Source organism: Strongylocentrotus purpuratus, unplaced genomic scaffold (assembly GCF_000002235.5).
Source record: "Strongylocentrotus purpuratus isolate Spur 01 unplaced genomic scaffold, Spur_5.0 spur5_scaffold_8, whole genome shotgun sequence".
Classification (NCBI taxonomy): domain Eukaryota; kingdom Metazoa; phylum Echinodermata; class Echinoidea; order Camarodonta; family Strongylocentrotidae; genus Strongylocentrotus; species Strongylocentrotus purpuratus.
This window is the reverse complement of record NW_022145614.1, coordinates 17,578,449-17,599,189: the sequence shown is the minus strand read 5'-3', so window position 1 is coordinate 17,599,189 and position 20,741 is coordinate 17,578,449. Positions and strand designations below refer to the sequence as shown.

Below are 20,741 nucleotides of genomic sequence, written 5' to 3'. Positions count from 1 at the left end.
CCCCTCGTTCACGAAATTCTTGAGCCGCCCATTACACCGTTAACACCCCATACCTCTTCTATTTTGACTATTCGATAGGCAGAACCTAATATGAGTTGAGTAGGTTTCTTTATTAAAGAACATTTTCTTTTAAGATCAGCAACGCCACATATAAAGAAAATGCCTTCAGTTTCATATATCTATAACATGAGTGCCCCACATTGAAATAAAATTGCAATATTTTCACTAAGTGATGTAGAATGTAAGCGGATCGCACAATATCAATCTTACACGTCACACCTGCATGATGACATTGCGCAATTCTTATCAAACATGCATGGGAATGTGATATGAATTACCAAAGACCTCCGGTGCTGACACATTCTATTGTTGGATATAAATGTTAGAACGGGAAGTGGTAGTATCCGCAAAATAACACTTATAATATATAGGGGCGCGCTGGGGGGGGGGGGGCATTCAAAACGTGGTTAGCCTCTCTCCCCTCTACCAGATGTCTAATTTTAACTCGAAATACAGACATTTTTAAAGATATGCTAATCAAATATCATCAGGAAATTATATAAAATGCAAAAGATTGAATACTTCACAATGAGCGGGGAGGGTCGACGGTGCTCTGCATGGTTTAAAGACAAAGACTATGGGCTAATTTTTCATCTAGAGTACGATATTGAAGGGGAGGGGTGTTGGTGATTGCCCCTCCCCCTCCCCCACCCACCACGTTGAATATGTTTAATATCTATGACGTATTTCAATGAGTGAATCTCTGAAAACACGCCCTTAAATCTTTGGAATTCCCATCTTGCTATTGCGCATGCGCGGGAAAGATACTAGTCAACTCTGTATGTCATGCCATTTTTACATTTTAAAGTGATTTCGTGATCGTGTCATAAACTGATTGTTAAAAGTCAATAATTATCAAGTGTGATTGCCGAGAATGTGAATTCTTTCGTTATCGTTACATACTTAGATCTTGAATAAGGTCTACGCATACAAATTACGACTGTCGAGATTGAGATTTTAAGAGCATAGGCACATTTGAAATGTTCAATCAACAGCCGCCGACACAGCAGTGGGAATGCATTTCGAACTAAGTTGGCAGATTTGAGAATCCTAGATAAGGTATGCATACTGTATGTGAAGTAATACTTTTATATATCCACGAGTCTGGCCTTTTCTTTGACGAGACATAAATGATCAAGATGAGACTGCATCTCTGTTTTTTTTTGTTAATATATTTTCATTTGATAATTTTGTAATATATTTTTCTCATTATATTAAAGCAATACTCATATATTTGTTGTTGTAGCATTGAATAACTATGCGAATGAGCAAACGCTGATGTAAGATATATAAATGTACCATTTAACTTTCAAATTCCATTCATTTGTTATTACGCTTTCATCTGTGGTTATCATAAAGGCCAATGTCAGATGTTTTACCCTATTCGTTTCCCAAAGTACACGCATACACGTACATTAGTCATAGTCTTATTATTGTACGTCACATGTATTCGACTATCTAACATTTTTTTGGCCTGCATTCATCGTTTTTCCCCCTCTTTTTTCTTCTCTTTATTCAAAACAATCTTTGAATAACTATACAAATGAGGACCTTTGCTTAAAAAAATCATACAAATTATTTCTCTGAATGCCTGGCCGAGTTTCGACTGATTTCATTTGTTACTATTATGCAACTTTGGTTATCTATATCTTAACTACTGCTTTTATGTATTACTTGTGCTAACACCATGGAATTCTCATACCCCCTGTAAATCCCTAATCCCTTGTCTCCTCCTTCCCAGGGTAGGGAAAATTTAGCGTTATTATGTTTGAAATTCAAGTTTTAGGGAACAACTTTCAACAGCACAACGGTACGCTTTAATTGAAATGACGCGAAGCTATTACTAAAGGGGCAGTCCTTCCTAAATTTAATTTAATTTTCATAGAAAAGGGCAATTAAGGAACAGGGCAGTGAAAAGTTGAGCAAATTCCGATTAAAAATGATCAAGTTATGAATATGTGAAGTTCCGATCAACCAAACATAAATTGGCCACATTGTGACATATCTCGCGAGCTTCTATCCAATTTGCTCTGTACATACAATTTCTTCTTTTTTTCTTGAGGGGGGGGGGGGGGAGGGGGGTGGGGCTCCAGTCGAGTTTTGCATTGAGTTTTATTTTTTTCTTCAAATCTTGAGACATTATAAATCATAGTATTATTGTAATGGGTCCCATAATGTGGGCGAGGGCGCAACAGGGGACTCAACAGGTGCAGTAGTCTTTAGGAGTATAAGGGGGGGGGGGGTATTATCCCAGTCGAAGAGTATAGACAATGAAGAGAGAGACAAAGAGAAGGGGGGGGGGTGTTCGGTGAAAAGAGGATATGACACTTCTCGACACCCTTTACCATTTGTTACACGTTTTAATTCGCATTCCATACACCAAGTAAGATCGTTGGCTCCAAAATTATGGGAGTCCTCCTTATTTACTGGACAAAAGCAAGGGCGAATTCTGTAAAGGGGAGGTAGGATGGGTGAGTCAAAGGCATCTCCACCCCACTTTTAAGCTTGGCTGAAGAGGACCATTGTGTGTTTGTTTTATAATTGATATGCTTGTCACAATTATTTCGTAATTGCCCGTACCCCTCTTTTACCAAATTCTGAAGCCACCCATTCCATTTTTAACACCCCACTAAACTCAACCACCTCTTCTATTTTGACTACTGGATTGACAGTACCTAATATGAGTTGAGTATCTCACTCACTAAGGAAAATTTTCTTTTAAGATCAGCAACGCCACATTAAAAAAAAATGTTTTTAGTCTCATCTACATTTAACATGAGTGCCCCACATAAACATAATTGCAATATGTTCACTAAGTGATGCAGAATGTAAGCGGATTGCGCAAGACCAATCCGATACGACACATCCGATGGTGACATTGCGCAAAACCGATTGAACATGCACGAGAAAAGGATATGGATTACCAAAGATCTACGGTGATAAAACATTATTTTTTTGAAGATGAATGTTAGAACGGAAAGTGGTGTTGTCCGCAAATAACACTAACAACATTTATCGGGCGGGGGGGGGGGGGGGGGCGGAGCTGTGACTAATATACAATCCTGTGATAATTTTGAGTGTAAAATAATAAAATAATAAAATATTTTATTAATAACGAAAAGAGGGTGCAGAATGGATTTAATACGCCCCTCCCCATTTTAAGGTTCAGAATATATATAAAAAAACGCAAATATTCTTGATGGCTGTGGACGTCTGAACATGAAGGACAAAAAAAGCACTTGTTTCACTTTTCTACCGGGAGTGTGTCTTCATTCAGACAATGGTCATGTGGACAAGTATCCCCCGGAAAAGAATCTTCTTTTGAATATTAAAACCAACTTATTATCAGGGTAGAATTCCCCTTTAATGAACAGGAGGGGGTGGCTTTGATAGTTTTTTTTTTCAGGGGTGGGGGTGATTGTCCACGGGGTTAATTGTCCTCGTGGGTAGTTGTCCTTGGTCGTCCTGAGGAGGGGGGGGGGGTAATTATCATAGGGGGTTATTTTCAGGGGGCGGGGTAATTGTGCTAGAGGGTTATTTTTAGGGGGTGAGGAGGGGAATTTCTCCGGGGGGGGGGGGGTAGCAATTGTCCGCGGTGGTGATTTTCCTATGCCTCTCATAGCAATCACTATATCTATAATATATAGCTGGCCTATTCTTACGCTTGTAGAAGGGAAGGAAAACAACTGTGGAATAACTTAATAATAGGCGTACTGAGAAGAACATGTCGATACACATGTATAGTTTATGCTTTGTAATGAACCGCCAGATTAAACCCGTACTAATGAGAAATTCAATTTGGAATATGGTCGAAGCTACGAGCTTGGCTCTTGTTTGACATTGACCGAGGAGCACTTGGAGACAGAGCATGTTCCATAGAAACCGAAACACCTCTAGCTAAGCGAGCCGTCTCTGGATTTATTGGCCAGGCCTACGAGAGCATTATGAATCATAAACATGTAAACATAAACATAAGGTGTTAACCTAAACTTTATTTGATAATGAAATAGGCCAACGGGTATGCATTGAATATGATGTTATTATTTCTATAAAACAATATATATATATATATATATATACCAAGTGGTAATCTTACCTCGGTAAATCATACTGTTGCTTATGTTTTACCCTAGAAGACGTAAGGTGAAGAACACACCTTAAAGGATGGACCGTGAGAGAGGTGGACATCGAGTCGGCTACCAAGGTGGCAGAGGAAGAGGGGGTCGAGGAGGCTACCGGGGAGGACGAGGAAGGGGTGGAGGAGGAGATGACAGGGGAGGATGGAGAGACAGGGACGAACATGGAGGACGTCGAGATGGGAGAATGGAAGAAAGAGGAGGAAGGAGAGACGGAAGGGGTGGCAGAGGAGGTGACCGTGGAGCAGGGGGGTGGAGGAGGGATAGAGAGGAAGAGGGAGGAGACCGCCATTGGAGAGGGGGAGAAAGGGGAGCAAGGGGAGGAGGAATAGGCAACCGTCCAAGAGGAGAAGAACAGGAACATGACGATGCTGGAGCTCAGGGAAATAGGTGAGCCGCTATTTTAAATGACCTCTGATACCTTAATTACACTGACAAGACCGACTCCAGAAGAACAATAGAACAACAAAACTATGATAGACGCATATAGAAAGCAAACTACACTGAGTGGTCATGAATTTAATTGTTTAAAGTCGGTTGCGAACGGTTTGACTGAGGTGTAAATAAAGCATAAACCATAGACCTTATAAAATGACGATGATTTCATAAAGAACTTATGGGACAATTGTGGACATTGTTATTCCATGCACGTCACAGAAATAAACTTAACGTTTGCGATACTTTGTGTAACCAAAGCATATTATTGATTATTTCTTTGCAGTGTTAATTTTTTCTGAAATGATCAAATGTTTATAGAAAATATAGGTCTATATGGGATAATATGTAATGTTGCATCATTTCATACGGCATGCTATCCATTTGTGTGACTAACTTGAAACTCAGAGTGCTGAGTAAAATAATTCTTATGCCTCACAAGTAATGTCCCGAGTTCAAAGTTTCAAAAGAAATTCACTGACTGTACTGTACAAATGTGGACTTGCATATGGAGTATTACAACAAAAAAGAAATGCAACGAGAATTTGATTGGAAATATATTCAAGAAGTGCTCATCCATTCTCAGCGAAACGTCTTAGGTAATATTGTAGTAATATCTAATAATATTTGCATGAATATCACAAGGGTCCAATGTTACAAAGTTGTTATCATTTTTGTGAAGTGAACCCATTTGTAACTGTTAGAAGTTTAGCGCGTTGAATTGCACAAGTGCAAATTGTTCCTGAACATTTCTTGGCTAGCTCTCTAAATAACTTCAATTCTCATTACAAAAAGGGGTGTCAATAGATTTATAATTAATGTAATTTATGCAAGCATTACGGTCACTGCTCACGTCATAGTGATCGAAATATGATTAAGCTGAAGATTGTTTGCACCAAAAACTTCTTGGAATATTTTCTTTTGTTACTATATTTTAAATCTGGAATGCTTCATTGGTGATTTTATCATGAGATTATGAGTTAGACTGACTTGCAGACGCGAAATGTATACGTTTATTGTAACATTTGGAAATTGGTGTGTTTTACCAAAACAAACACAACTTTGCAGTCGTACCATAAATCCTTGTGAAATTCACATCGGGTTCAGGAGACACTGCTACAGTATAGCTTATGAAATTCCATGAGGATGGCTATGTACTTTTGATATGTTGCCAATTGATATCTCTTCGCATTTGTTTTGGTACACCACGTATGAGACTGTTAAGGAACGGGAGAAACGGGATAAGAACAAGAAGCTAAGTTCAAAGAACAAGGTGAGGTTGTTCACACATTTTTTAATAAATAGCAATATTAAAACAATAGTAGTGAGAAGTTTGCACTTTGAATAGAATTAAAATATGAATAAACGACTAATTTTTTCTCATAAACCAACATCTTTTTGAGAGGATATACAATTGACTTTTTTCCCTTCTAATTACGTAGAATATAAACTTTGAAGATTACCTGTGTTGGCTCTTTATCAAATTTCAAAAATGTAGGAATCGGCGCGGCGGACCTCACCACAACCAAGCAAGGGGTCCTCGTGTGCTTCATCCTTTAGGCTATAAAACACTAGAACAGCTCCTGTCAAAAGACCCCGACGACGCAGTACAAGAGTTAGGTTCTCTCAAGCAAGGTCTGGGCAAGCTTCTAGAAATGACGGATATACGCTATGACCTGATATCGCTGTTGTTTCAGGTCTATCACCATGTCTGCCAGGCGCAGGTGTCCAATGAAACTATCAACATGCTGCTATATATGCTCGGAAGGAACAACTTCATCAACAGACATCTCACCCGCCATCTTATTGCGATGAGGACCGAGAAAAGCAACGTCAAACTACGGGTCATGCCTAGATGCATTAAGGATATCGCAATTGTCCTGTCACAGCTACAGCAACGCCTTCCAAGGTACTTGACAGATGTTGAAGTTGCTGTGACACTCCTTGAAGATGCTGTCAGATACACAGAGAAGAGGAACATACTTGTGGATGAGACAATTCAAGAAGAGGTACGCCAACTTGTGAAATTTCATGAGACAATCCAACAGGAAAAGCTAAAGAAGACACGTACGGATATCGAACCCGCAACACCTCCTCCAGATAATTTCCGTGAGCTCAGTGTGTTTCCAACCTCTAATGAACTGACAGATAATTCCCTGCGTCCTTACCTTCGACCAAACATTAAAAAGGGAAAGTATGAAAGTGTCGAACATTATCTTGACGTTCAATTTCGTCTTCTCCGAGAAGACTTTGTCCGCCCACTTAGAGAAGGCATTAGTGAGTATAAAATAGCAACAGCTCGACCAGAGAAACGTGACAAACGCTTCCAAGACATTCGTCTATACTATGATGTAACACTAGACGAACCACTGTACTCACAAAGTGGAGTTACGTTCAGGATTCACTTCGATGAGACTAAAGTCAAAGGCGTTCGTTGGCAATCGTCGAAGCGGCTGATCTATGGTTCACTCGTCATCTTGTCACCTGATGATTTCAAGACCCTCATCTTCGGCACAGTTGCAAACCGAAAGCCTGAGGATTTGGCTAAAGGCTTCATTGAAATCAAGCTCGAGAGGGACGAGGAAATTGCAGAGATCTTCACTGAAAAGACATTCATCATGGCAGAATCTTCAGCATACTTCGAAGCTTACCGGCATGTCCTGAGCCGCATCAAAAATGTCACTGAGCAGTCAATGCCCCTAACTGATTACATCATATCAGCATCAACAAAAACTAGTCCACCTGCCTACATCCGGAACGATCGCTCCATTGAATATGACTTATCATCCATCGTCTCTGATAAAGTTCCAAACGCAAAGCACACAGCAATGCGTATGAAGACCGTGAGGATTCTCGATGGTCGTGAATGGACAAGACTAGGGAACACTGGTCTTGACGAATCCCAGCTTCGAGCCGTGCAAGCAGCACTTACTCAAGAGATGACGGTCATACAAGGCCCACCTGGTACTGGAAAAACTTACATCGGGTTGAAGATAGTTCACACTCTTCTCGATAACAAGCGTATTTGGAAAGAAGCTCAAGTTCTAGGACTGGCCGGACACGCAGGTCGTTCGAACAAACCAATCCTACTCGTCTGCTATACAAACCATGCTTTAGATCAGTTTCTGGAAGGAGTTGCAGATTATAACAGTGAAGGTATCGTGAGAGTTGGTGGTCGAAGTTCTAGCGAGGCTCTGAAGCGGTTCAACCTCAATTCACTCAGGAGCTCAAAGCTTCGAGAAGAGACACCTCGACACGTGAGACGTAGAATCGGAGAGGTTCGTGGCGAAATCGAAGGTCTCGGGAGAGAAGTCAAAGGCCTTCAGGACAAGATTAACCATACGAGAAAGGGACTACTTCATGAAAGAGTACTCATGAAGCACATGACTGACGCACAAGAAAGAAGCCTCAACCAAGGGAATGTCTATGCAGTAGGTGGCCAGTCCCTTATCGTCCATTGGCTCCTTGGTGATATTCAGATGAGACCTCCACCTGAGGAGCTTGATGTTCCTGAAGATAACGGACCACAAAATGAAGACGAAAATGACGAAGGAGAAGAAGAGCTTGATATCTTAGAGGAGGCGGATCTCCTTGACGAGATGAGGCGCCTGGACGTTGACGACCAACGAAATAGAGTATTCACAGGCGATGCGAATGCCAACTTCGATGATGACACTTTGGCTTTCCGACTTAACGACCTTGACAACTTGGAAGCGGGAGGGTGGCAACAAGACCGACGGCAGCTCAGAAATAGGAAGCACAACTTGGAGAGAAAGCTCAAGAGTAATGAAAGAATGTCTGACCGAGAGGCAAACACCGTTAGGAACGTTTGGGGCCTTGAAGAAGGAAACCGATGGAGGTTATACCGCTATTGGGCTCATTTACATCGCCATGAATCTCTTCGTCAGCTCGTGGATATGCAACGGCAATTCACAAATGTTTGTCAGGAGCTTCGCGAGGCACGCAGTCAAGAAGATTTTGAAATCCTCAAAAATGCCTCGGTCGTTGGAATGACAACAACTGGAGCTGCAAAGTTCCATATGCTACTTCAGAGAATCCAACCGAGGATTATGGTGGTCGAGGAAGCTGCAGAGGTCCTAGAAGCCCATATTGTGACTGCATTGACTGAATCATGTCAACATCTGATATTGATCGGAGATCACCAACAACTTCGGCCAAGTCCTACGGTCTTCAAATTAGCTACGCAGTATAACTTGGACATATCTCTGTTTGAACGTATGATCAACAATGATGTACCTTATCAGCGACTGGTTCTACAACATAGAATGAGGCCTGAAATTTCTCGACTCATGAGGATGGAAAGATTGTACCCATATCTTCTAGATGACGTCTCTGTGAAGAAGTTCGACGATATCCTCGGGGTTATGAAGAACATCTTCTTCCTTCATCATGAAATGGAAGAAGATTCTGTGGATGAAATGAAGAGTCACTCCAACATTCACGAGGCAAGGTTCTTGGTAGGACTTTGCAGGTACTTCTTGCAGCAGGGCTACCTTCCAGAGCAGATCACGATCTTGACTACCTATTCCGGTCAACTCTTTGCCTTTAAGAGGTTGATGAAAAAGAGTGACTTTGAAGGTGTCAGAGTTGCTACAGTTGACAACTTCCAGGGAGAGGAAAACGACATAATTCTACTCTCTCTCGTTCGCAGCAATAAGCAGGGAAGTGCTGGCTTCTTGAAGATCGACAACAGAATCTGCGTAGCGCTCTCGAGAGCAAGAAAGGGTCTGTACTGCATCGGAAATTTCAAACTCCTCGCACAACAAAACCCAACTGGGCCAAGCTTGTGGAGGGAAATCGTGAAGGATGCTGAAATCTACGGCACCATCGGAAAATCCCTTAAGCTCCAGTGCAGAAATCACACTGAGACACAAAATGAGGTTTCAAATGAAGCGGATTTCTCAAAGGTCCCAGAAGGTGGTTGTTCCGTACCATGTGAGGCACGTCTTATCTGTGGTCATGTTTGTCGAATGCCATGCCACCCTGCCGACATGAAACATGAAAACTACAAGTGCCGTCAAAAGTGCACTCAGACAATTTGCACCTTAGGTCATCGATGCATGAAACAGTGCTACCAGCCTTGTGACACGCAGTGCAAAAAACCTGTCGACAAGACACTGCCTTGCGGTCACATCCAGAAAGTGCCTTGCTACAAAAGCAGCTCAGAAGTAATCTGCGAATCTCCATGCCGCAGGAGACTGGATTGCGGGCATCAATGCAAGGAGCTATGTGGAAAGGGCTGTACAGTGGTCTGCCAGGAAATGATTCGTCATTATGACTGGCCTTGTGGCCATAATGTCCTCGCCAAATGCTCTGCTGGTCCTGACTCCTGTTCGAAACCATGTAATGAGATTCTGAGTTGTGAACATCCGTGCAAGGGTTCATGCGGCAAGTGCCACCAAGGACGTCTTCATGCATTCTGCCGAGAAAAATGTGATCGTACACTCGTTTGCGGTCACCCTTGCCGGTCGACATGTGCTGCGGATTGTCCACCGTGCTCAAGGAAGTGCGAAAACAGATGTCAACATAGCAAATGCAAGAAAAATTGTGGAGAACCTTGTGTTCCGTGTGCAGAGAGATGCATCTGGCGATGTCGACATTTTCGCTGTGGGGCACAATGTGGAAAACCATGCGACAGACGTGCTTGTCATGACCCTTGTACACTCATGCTGAAGTGTGGCCACCCTTGCATCGGACTCTGTGGTGAACCATGCCCCAAGAAGTGCAGAATCTGTGATAAGGAGGAAGTTACCAGCATCCTCTTTGGCGATGAAGACGACGATGATGCTCGGTAAGATTTATTTTTATTTTTCACAAATACATTAAAAAAAGAGATTTTAAGGAGGTTAGGTCCTAAATATGTCATATGTCTTTAGATTTATGTTCGTATATAGAAGAAACGTATAAAATATCTTGTGATAAAGTTTACTTACGTAATGAAGAGGATGAAATGCTTATTCAAAGAATGGAGTGCAATTGCTTGACAGTTTCGATAAACAAACAAAAAAGAAAAAAAAGAAAAAAATGATAATTACGATGACGATATGATATAAAAATCTTACCTTTACTCTATAATTTCGTGCACCATCAAATTACAGATTTCAACGATTTAAAAATAATTTTTTTTCTCAAGTGTCGACAGATAAATGGAAGTAGATCAGTCACGTAAATAAGACGTTACGTCTATATCATCTCTCCTGTTCAGGTTTGTGGAGTTAGAGGACTGTAAGCACTTGATTGAAGCGAATGCCCTGGACCAATGGATGAAGACGGATAGTGGAAGCAAGGACACGTCAGAGGCGACCTCCATTAAGGTATCAAGAATTATTTGTCGTGAATATTTTGTTTTACTATTCTGTAAACACTTGCATTAAGAACGCGGTGGAAAACAATTCACTTCTTTTGTTACTTATTACTCCTGTTTGCTGTTTTGATAAAATGGAATTTGTGACGTCTTTTCATTTCTTTTCCGACACAATTTTTGACTAATTAGAGGTTGCTTCTTTATTGTTTAAGATATTTCCACGTTATCAAATCAAACGTTTTTCATTGCTCCAATAATAAAAAAAAGAAAGAAGAAGTACAACGAATTTGAACATAACGATGGGAATCTCGACCCATTTTTCAAAACGTACGTGTTCCATTAAAAAAGAATTGAAAGGAAAATGATATGTAAGCCATTTCTGAACTTTTTTTAATTCCTTTGACAGCTGAAAGTGTGTCCATGGTGCAAAACACCGATCAGACGCAATCTGCGATATGGAAGCATCATCAAACAAGCACTGGATGATATAAATGCGGTTAAAAGAAGAATCTTCGGCAACGAAAGGACAATCCAAAATCTCCGTCAGAACCTACAAGAAAGAATTCATCGAGAAGTGGTGTGTGCCATAGCAAGGGATCAGCAACTGTTCCTATTATTCGAAACCATGGTCAGTTCGACGCTTGCGTTGAGCCATGGACAAATCACCGCTTTGGAAAACAGAGTCCGCTTTCAGGAGGAAATGATAGACCTGGCTAAAGAATTGCAATCGCTGCGATCTCCATCCCTAAATCAGCAGTACGTTAAGCAGATGAAGAATGAGATAGTTGTCATGCAGACTTGGTTGTGCAAGGAGCCCATCAACAGGATGTCCCAACAGCAGACCGATGACGCCAACAGAGAAGCGAAGAGGTTCCACTTAGCCTTGAATCTTTTCAAGATCCTGGTCAAGAAACCAGCTGCTCGTGACAAAGCCAGCGAAGAGGTCAAGGCCGCAGAGCTTCAACTCTTTGACGGAAAGGCTATGACTGCCCAACGAGCAAATGAAATCAACGATCTACTCAAGAAGATCGATTACAAGTCTGGTGGGTTGGGAATTAGCGAGAAAGAGAGGAAGGAGATAGTCGCCGCCATAGGTCTGGCCAAAGGTCATTGGTTAAAATGCCCCAGAGGGCATGTCTACGCCATCGGGGAATGTGGTGGGGCCACAGAGACGGGCAAGTGCCCTGAATGTGGTCAAGGAATTGGGGGCACCCAACACCGACTGACAGAGGGCAATAGGGTTGCGTCAGAGATGGACGGGGCGCAATATCCAGCTTGGTCTGAAGAAGCTAATAACATGGCGAATTTCGACCTGAATAATTTGCATTAGAATTGAAACTTGATAGCATTTAGTGAGCATACAGGCTGTCCTAATATTATCGTAGACAACTTTATTTCCCTTCTCCGATAGTCCTCTCATTCACTTTTCATATTTAAGATGTTCGGCATTTCATTACCAACTGTCGACATGTATACCGTCGAACATTAACTGAAGTAGAAATCAACTACACCTTCTCTTGACGTTATTTCTCATGCCATGCTGATGTTATCAGAAAAAAACACACATTGTAAATTTAGTTATTTGAAGTCATTTAATTTGTGATCCCTCCGCTACAAAGTAGCCGAAGGCATTATGTGTTTGGGTTGTCCGTCCTTCCATACGTCACGTTCTCGTGATCGCGTTATCCCAAGAACTGATTGATTGATTCCCGCCAAACTTAGGTCGTGTATCTATCTTGCAGATCCAATGAGCTGATTAGATTTTGGGGTCACGAGGTCAAAGGTCAAATGTCACAGGGCTCATTATGTATGCAAAAATAGCTCGTGATAGCGTTATCTCAAGAACCGATTGATGGATTACCGCCAAACTTGGGTCATGTATGTATCTTGCAGATTAATAATAATAATAATAATAATATTGGATTCTTATATAGCGCACGTATCGACCTTGCAAAGGTCCTCAAGGCGCTCCAACATTACCCGGCTATGCTAGGCTGCCGATTTCGACGCTCACAGCATTTTAAGGAATTCCTTCCTACCGGTACCCATTTAACACCTGGGTGGAGAGTGGCAAATGTAGATCAATGTCTTGCCAAAGGACATTAGTGCCGCGGCGGGACTCGAACCGCGGACCTTGTGATCGACAGTCCGGCGACGTATCCACTCATCCACAACACCTCTACGATTCAATGAACTGATTAGATTTCGGGGTCATTAGGTCAAAGGTCAAAGGTCTTGGGGGCTCATTTATACAAAAATTGTCAATTGATCAATAGAACCGACGGAAGGATTAATATCAAACTCAGGACATGTATGTTCAAATTTTTAAAATTGTTTCGTGGTGGAGGCATCGCAGTAGAAGATCCATCCTAATCAAGAATCCAAAATACAGTAGGTCTAACTGTTAAATTGAAAAAATTAACCATTGTTGCTTCAACGTACGAAACAATCAAGCAGTAAAAACAAATGTATATATATTAGTAAATAATCTAGAATTGACCAATGAAAACCTGTGTAGGGCAATTTTAAATAGTGTGTCTCCTAAATGCCTTTCCCATTTATTTCATTCAAAAATTAAAAAAAAACATCTAGATATGACCATTTCATAAACGTGATGATACCAGAAAGAGCTAATGGTCAAAAGTCATATCAAGATATTTTTATTTGTAAATGAAATAATTGGATAAATGTTCAAAGTCGAAAGGAACACAATGCATGGAATCACCTTATAGTTCATCGAACTATAAACAAACAAGACAAGAATGAGAACCAACTTTGAACCGAAGGTATTTACACATTCAATAGAACCATACGTCATCCCCACGTCACATCCGTTTTATTGAACTTGTTACAAGTTACAATAACTGTTACAAGTTACAATAACTGTTACAAGTTACAATAACTGTTATAAGCTACTGAAATCGTTGCATTTAATTGGCTGCGACCATTTTGTTTCCATTTTGATCGTGTATTGTATTATGTTACCACTCGTATGGAAAATGCTGTATATTTTACATTTCATATATTAACTCATTCATTGTATGTTATGAGAGCAGAAAACCGCCCATTATGGGTCAAATTTCGCATTTAGTGCTGCCAATCGGACCGGGGCGGGGTGGGTCAAATGTATAATACTGCTTGCGTTAACTATAAGTGCATTACAGATATACTTAACGAGTAAATAAATAAAAAAGTATATTATTTGATTATCAGTTAGTAAACTACAATTATTGTACGTGTCATATATTTTCTTAACAATATGAACAAATCCTTTTTTGGGGTATAATTTCGGCGACTGTCGCATAAATATTACTGATATGTTTGACCATAATCCTATTAAAGATCAGAGGTAATATATTACACATTGGAATGCAAGCAAGTGTTTGCAAATGATTGTGAACAAGATTTGTTAATTGTTTGCCAACTGCTAGATAAAATATGACATCACTTTATATATAGTGCATCACAGCTTTCCGTTGTCATAATAGAGACGTTATACTTATCACTTATCAACTAATTAAGTTATTTTAAAACCAATGTGTAGACTTTATTGTAGTTATTGTATTGTAAGTCTTAAATCATGAGGTTTTAGTTCATGTTCATGTACGTGTGTGTATATATGAGAGAGGGGGAGATATAGAGAGAATAGGTGTGTATGTGTTGGTGAGAGAGAGAGAAAGAAAAGAGGTGTATATGTATGAGATAGAGAAATATAACATGTGTGTGTGTGATGTGTGCGTGCGTGTATGTGTGTGTTTGAGAGAGAGAGAGAGAGAGAGAGAGAGAGAAGAGGTGTGTATGTGTGAGTGTGGGAGATATATAGAGAGAAGATATGCGTGTGTGTGTGTGTGTGGGGGGGGGGGCTAGGTGTGTAAAATATGCAACAATGGCATTTTACAAATTGTATGTGAACGCTTGTTATTATTTCGCAATACCCGGTTATGTTGGATTTCCCCAGGCAGATGTTGCGCAATATCATGTAGAAAATGTCAGAGCAGCTTTTATTTATTTACCAATACCATATATAGGCCTAGACAGGGGCGGCAATTTCTTTTCATGGGGGGGGGGGGGGGGAGGGGCGAAATACGAGAGGCGAGGGGGCATAGCGTAAACTGTATACTCACCTGATACCAATGGAATACAGATTTTCTACAATACTTGTACATTTTGAATGATATTATGCGAGGGAGCGTAGCGACCGATCGAGAAACTTTTTCGTTTATGTATTAATCAAAAGATATGGTCACAACACCTAAAAGTAGCCTGCTCGGCAGACGGGCGGCGAGTTTTGAGCCAATTTTGCTCGGGCACCGCTTGTTTTAAAGGCATCGCACGGTCGCTGCTGAAGTCTTAGCGCGGAGTTAAAGGGATAGGTGAGTTCTGTTTCAGACCGCAAATGCGTTCATAGTGCATGGCTATTGCTCTTATTCTTATCTATGACATTTATAGTGCCCTTTTAGAACCTAAACTTGCTATGAAGGTAATTTTAGAACCCAAAATGTGTAAAATTTAGCCAATACGATTATACCAATTCAGCTCCACTTTAAAAAAAAAGCACGGTGACCGTTAATTGATTATTTCATTTCATTTCATTTCATTTATTTTCCACATTAAAAACCAGAAGAATATACAAGATAAGAAAATACATTTTATACATTTGACACATAGAGCAAATGAAAAACAGATACATAAGCATAAACGAACAATGAAAATCTACATCAGTTAACAAACATCAACATTAAAACATAAAAAGGTGAGTAATGTAGATGGGGCTAGAAAAAGCGAAGCTTGTCGAGTCTAGCCCCGGTAGCAATGAAGGGGAAGTCCACCCTGAGAATGTGTGTGGCCAAGTAAAGGCGGAGTAAACCCATCCTCAGGGTGGACTCTCCCTTCACATGTCTGGTTTTATAATTAGATTAAATTGACCCGATGAAAACATAATTGCGATTTGAAACATAATAATAATTATTTTTTAGATTGATATGACTATTTAGAATTGCAGAGGTATTTTTTATATTTAAATTTAAATTGTCGTAATGATGCGGATTGTTTGAGGCTGTCATCTAAAGCAGACCATGTAAGGTAACCCTGGTACTTAACACTTCTTTGGCCAGTAGCAGTTCTGTAATAAATGCTATGCAAATTCTTGGAGTTTCGGGTGTTATAACAATGTACATCATTGTTGCATCTAAACCAGTTTTGAAGAGAGTTTGGTAATAGTCCCTTTTCAGACCTGTACATAAATTCTCCCAGTTGTAATTTAGCTAATTCATATACAGTCAAAACCCTTAATTGTTTAAAGATATTGTTGGTATGGGCCAAATAATGAGACTTGGCAACTATGCGTATTACACGTTTTTGCAACAAATGTAAACGATTTAACAAGGTATTTGATGCATTTATCCATAGCATATTCCCATATTGTAAATGGGGTAGAATTAATGAATTGTATAGTAAAAGCAGTACTTTTGACGGTAATACAAATTTCAGTTTTGACATAACTCCAGTAATTCTCGAGATCTTCAATGCAATATCATTAATATGTAAAGACCATGATAACTTGTCATCAATATTAACTCCTAAGAAGCGGGCACTATGCACTTGCTTTAAGGGCTCTAGTGAATCAACAAACTTAAGAGTAAGTAAGTTCTTATCATATTGTTTATTAAATGGTGCAAAATGCATAAAATTTGTTTTCTCAATGTTTATCCTTAACCCATTCACTTTGTACCAAATATTAACCTTTTGTATTTCTTTATTCATATTATGGACAAGAGTATCTAGTTTCTTCTCGCTTAAAGGGATATTGGTATCGTCTGCAAAAATAATGTATGACAAAGTTGAGGAAACATTTGGCAAATCGTTTATATATAGAATAAACAACAGTGGCCCGATTATTGACCCTTGGGGCACTCCGCATACAAGTTCTTTTTCAAATGAAGTTGCATTATCATAAACAACATATTGTTTTCTTTCCTTTAAATAATCCTTTTAAATAATCCTTTATCCACTGTAATGGCAGACATAACAATACATGAGCCGGTTAATTGTGGGTAACATAAGCAACACGAAAATGCCAAATTTTGTTTTTTCAACGGTTTTTTCAAATTTTTCAAAATATCTATTATTTGTGGTGGTACACAAGTATTAGAAATCGTTACATTTCAGCCGTCTCTGAACCGATTTTGATCAAAGAAAGATAATTTGTGATTGAAATATTATGTTCTTTCAAATTTGACACTCAGTTTTTCATTATCTCACAAACAAATTATTTTGTGTAGCGCCCTCTGCAAAAGATGCACTATCCCTTTGAAATTCGGGCGGCGCCTGCTCATTTTGGAGCCCCACCGATCATCGGCCGGCCGCCGGGCAATTTCTTTTATAGTCTTTAGTCAGTATTTGCTATACATAGTTTCTGATTTTTTTTCGAATTTTCGGGGGGGGGGGGGGGAGGACGAGTCCCCCTTACCCTTACAATATTTGAACATAGTGGTTGTTTTTCAGGAATTCATGTTATTGATTTATGTTATGATGAATCGGGTGCGATTCAAATATTAACACCAAACAATAACAATTACTGCCTGTATAAAGAATGTCGATCCGTTTGAAGGGAATCAAATCATTAATATTATAATCATCAGACGCGGCGAAGCGACTTCCAAAGTGGGGTGGGGGCACCAACTAAAAAGGGTACTTGTTTACAGAAGAAAAAAATCTTCTGTGTGCCCATGCTTTGAGCCATAATGCAAGGCCGTACAGAGGATTTTTTTATGTTTGGGACCGGGGTAAAATTCAATGAATTATTGAAAATTTATTGCATTTTCTTTTTCTTTTTATTTGTTGGAACCCCCTACCCTAGCCCCCGCTGCGTACAGTCATGGTTCAGTAGCAAAGCAATGGCCTCGTAACTGTGAGGCCCCAGGATCAAAACCGTGTCGATGTGCCATATTAGTGCCCTTTTGTGGCGCATTAATCCTTATCATTTAGGTCCCCTAGTTGCAGGGGCGTAAATTCGTACCAAGGAGTGGGGAGGGGGGGGGGGGGGAATGATCGGCGATAGCCATCACATACTAGCACGAGCACACGCCCGCACTAATTTATGCAAGCGTGCGCGATCGCGCACGCACAAACACACAAGACACACACGCGCGCACACACACACACACACACACACACACCCACGCAAACGAACAAACAACAAACACACACGTACCCAAACACATGTACATAAATTTATACATGCATACATACATGCACGCACATGCCAAATTTGACAACCATAAAGTAAAAGAATTGGACATATTTCGAAATACTGACAGCTGCAAACTGTAGTCCGAAATAAGACGACACACTTTCAAGTAGTAACATAAAGATTAAGTATTTCGTCCGGAAGATGCGAAGTATTTTTTTTGAGTCCCATCACTTAGAAAATGATGTATAATGAACAATGATAAGTGGGGGGGGGGGGGTGTAGAAGACGATTTATTGTACCGTTCTCGACTGTTAACCCTTGTCTGAATGAATTTCCCCCCTCCCGCGCAAAGCGCGAAAGCTTTGGCGTTTCATTAAATTATTAAAAAAAAAAAAGCAATTTGCTGTACCGTTCTCGACTGTTAATCCTTGTCTGAATTCAGTTCCCCCCCCCCTCCCGCGCGGAAGTTTTGGCGTTTCATTAAATTATTAGAGAAAGTAGACGATTTTTTAAACCGTGCTCGACTCTTAATCTTTGTCTGAATACGTTTTACCCCTCCCGTGCAAAGCGCGGAAGTTTTGACGTTTCATTAAATTATTAGAGAAAGCAGACGATTCGTTGTACCGTTTTCGACCCTTAATAAGCTCTATTTATCTGAATTCAGTTTCCCCCTCTCCCACGAAGCGCGGAAGCCTTGACGTTTCCTTAAATTATTAGAGAAAGCAGACGATTGGGTGTACTGTTCTCGACTCTTTGTCTGAATTCAGTTTCCCCCTTCCCGCACGAAGCGCGAAAAGCTTAGACGTTTGATTTAATTATTATAGAAAGAAGACGATTTGTTGCACCGTTTTCGACTCTTATTAAGCCCTATTTATATGAATTCAATTCAATTCATTCAATATAAACAACAAATTAATTCATTCATAGACCTACACGAACATCACATGCATTGCAGCCCTTAAATATCATCCCCTCGTCCCTTAAGTTTGAGGTGTGAACAAATGACAACCACCGAGTAGGACTTGGGCAAAGCAACAGTTACCGTATTATTTATCACTCTCAATCAGATGCGTTCACAATTTTCATACCTCTTAAAAAATGTTTCTGGAATTCAGGGGGGGGGGGGGGGGGGTGGTACATTTAGGTGTTCCGGATTTTTATTTTTATTTTATTTTATTTTAATCTATTATTATTTTTTTATTTTTTTATTTTATTTTGTATTTATTTTGTATTTTTTATTTATTTATTTATTTATTTATTATTTTTTGTTATTTATTTATTTTATTTTTTTATTTTTTTTTTTTTTTTGGGGGGGGGGATGCTTTCAAAGGGAGGGGACGAGCATAGGCGTACCCTAAATAACACTGAGTGGGGGGGGGGGGGGAGCCGGGCATCTACTGTACATGATTGCCCTTTTTAAGAGCTCGCGCGCTGGCGCACTTTACGTCTGGGCTATAATAATACCTTGCAAAACAACGAAAAAGTATTCTGAAGTTTATGAAGTGCTTGTTTGCGCACGTCGCGCATCTAATCTTAATGATCGTGACATACTGTATACGTCTAGGCTATACAGTTATACATACATACAAAAAATAACTCATTTCTCATGCATTATGCTGAAATTGAAACAATCACTTTTTTTTCTTTCTTCTTCTTCCTATTTTTCTCTCTTTTTTTTGTAATCTCGGGGGGGGGGGGGGAATGTTTGTACAGGCCACCCCCTCCTTCAAGCTAGGGGGGGGGTGCATCCCCCCATCCCCCCGGGATTTACGCCCTTGCCTAGTTGATAAGCATAGTAGCATACACATTCTTTAGCAGTCACGCAAAACAAACCCTGGTAAATTATTATTCAATAAAATCTGAGAATGTATACTAGTATCTAGGTCTATTAGGAATAAATCATTGTCAAAATAATTCCATAAATTTGGGTTAAAAAAAAATTCCAACTATATGAGCGACAGGACTTGTATAATTATGGTTAGATGAGTATATTTTGATACCATATTTGTGACACTGGCGGGTCACTATTTGGCGTGGGGTCAAGGGGACGGAGCCCCCAGGGCTTCACGGGTTTTTAAGCATTAAATTACCGTCAGATGAGCATCCAGGTGCCCGCCTTAGGGCCCTAGGTGGAATTCAGGGGGCAGAGCTCCTGGAAGCTCAGGGGTTTTAAGCTTTTAATCACGGTCAGATGAGCAAATTTTGACACCTTATTATTTGTGACAAAGGCAGGTCACTTTTCATTTTTTCTTTCTTCATGAATTTACCATTTTTCAACAAACGCATACAAAAATATAATTGACTAAACATTGAGGAAAAATCTCGGAAAATAATGTCATTTCAGCAACATTTGTAAATCACCGGTATCGAATTAGAAATACACCACGTTTGATTTATATTGGGGGGGGGGGGCATCTGTCACACCAGCCCCCTCCCCCATCATTACGCCAGTGGGCCCCCTGATCTACATCTTGTTGGCGGGAAAAATCGTAACTGATCTCTCCTACCTTTCTTCTTTCTTTTTTTGTCTTTCCATTTCCTTTCCCTTCCTTCTCTCTGTTTTAGGATTGCTGGGGGGAGGCAAGGGCCTATC

At 40.2% G+C, this 20,741-nt stretch overlaps 2 protein-coding genes across 2 annotated transcripts; both read left to right on the top strand.

Annotated features, from left to right (window-relative positions):
• The first annotated feature begins 4,199 nt into the window (after nucleotides 1–4,199).
• On the top strand, nucleotides 4,200–8,990 carry LOC115920374 (NFX1-type zinc finger-containing protein 1-like). The gene is made up of 3 exons (XM_030976075.1): nucleotides 4,200–4,586; nucleotides 6,130–8,884; nucleotides 8,976–8,990. The coding sequence occupies exons 1-3, from the start codon at nucleotides 4,225–4,227 to the stop codon at nucleotides 8,988–8,990; spliced, it is 3,132 nt and encodes a 1,043-aa protein (XP_030831935.1). The 5' UTR covers nucleotides 4,200–4,224.
• Nucleotides 8,991–9,018: 28 nt separating this feature from the next.
• Nucleotides 9,019–12,455, top strand: LOC115920138 (NFX1-type zinc finger-containing protein 1-like). Its single transcript, XM_030975083.1, has 3 exons — nucleotides 9,019–10,443; nucleotides 10,858–10,966; nucleotides 11,363–12,455. The coding sequence occupies exons 1-3, from the start codon at nucleotides 9,047–9,049 to the stop codon at nucleotides 12,284–12,286; spliced, it is 2,430 nt and encodes an 809-aa protein (XP_030830943.1). The 5' UTR covers nucleotides 9,019–9,046; the 3' UTR covers nucleotides 12,287–12,455.
• The last annotated feature ends 8,286 nt before the right edge of the window (nucleotides 12,456–20,741 follow it).

What these genes read in the sequence shown, in the direction of transcription:
- LOC115920374 (XM_030976075.1), top strand. Translation starts at nt 4,225, where the DNA reads ATGGACCGTGAGAGAGGTGGACATCGAGTCGGCTACCAAGGTGGCAGA. An exon ending in GCTGGAGCTCAGGGAAATAG is followed by an intron (nt 4,587 to 6,129) that starts GTGAGCCGCTAT and finishes TCAAAAATGTAG; the next exon opens with GAATCGGCGCGGCGGACCTC.
- LOC115920138 (XM_030975083.1), top strand. Translation starts at nt 9,047, where the DNA reads ATGGAAGAAGATTCTGTGGATGAAATGAAGAGTCACTCCAACATTCAC. An exon ending in GAAGACGACGATGATGCTCG is followed by an intron (nt 10,444 to 10,857) that starts GTAAGATTTATT and finishes TCTCCTGTTCAG; the next exon opens with GTTTGTGGAGTTAGAGGACT. An exon ending in CAGAGGCGACCTCCATTAAG is followed by an intron (nt 10,967 to 11,362) that starts GTATCAAGAATT and finishes TTCCTTTGACAG; the next exon opens with CTGAAAGTGTGTCCATGGTG.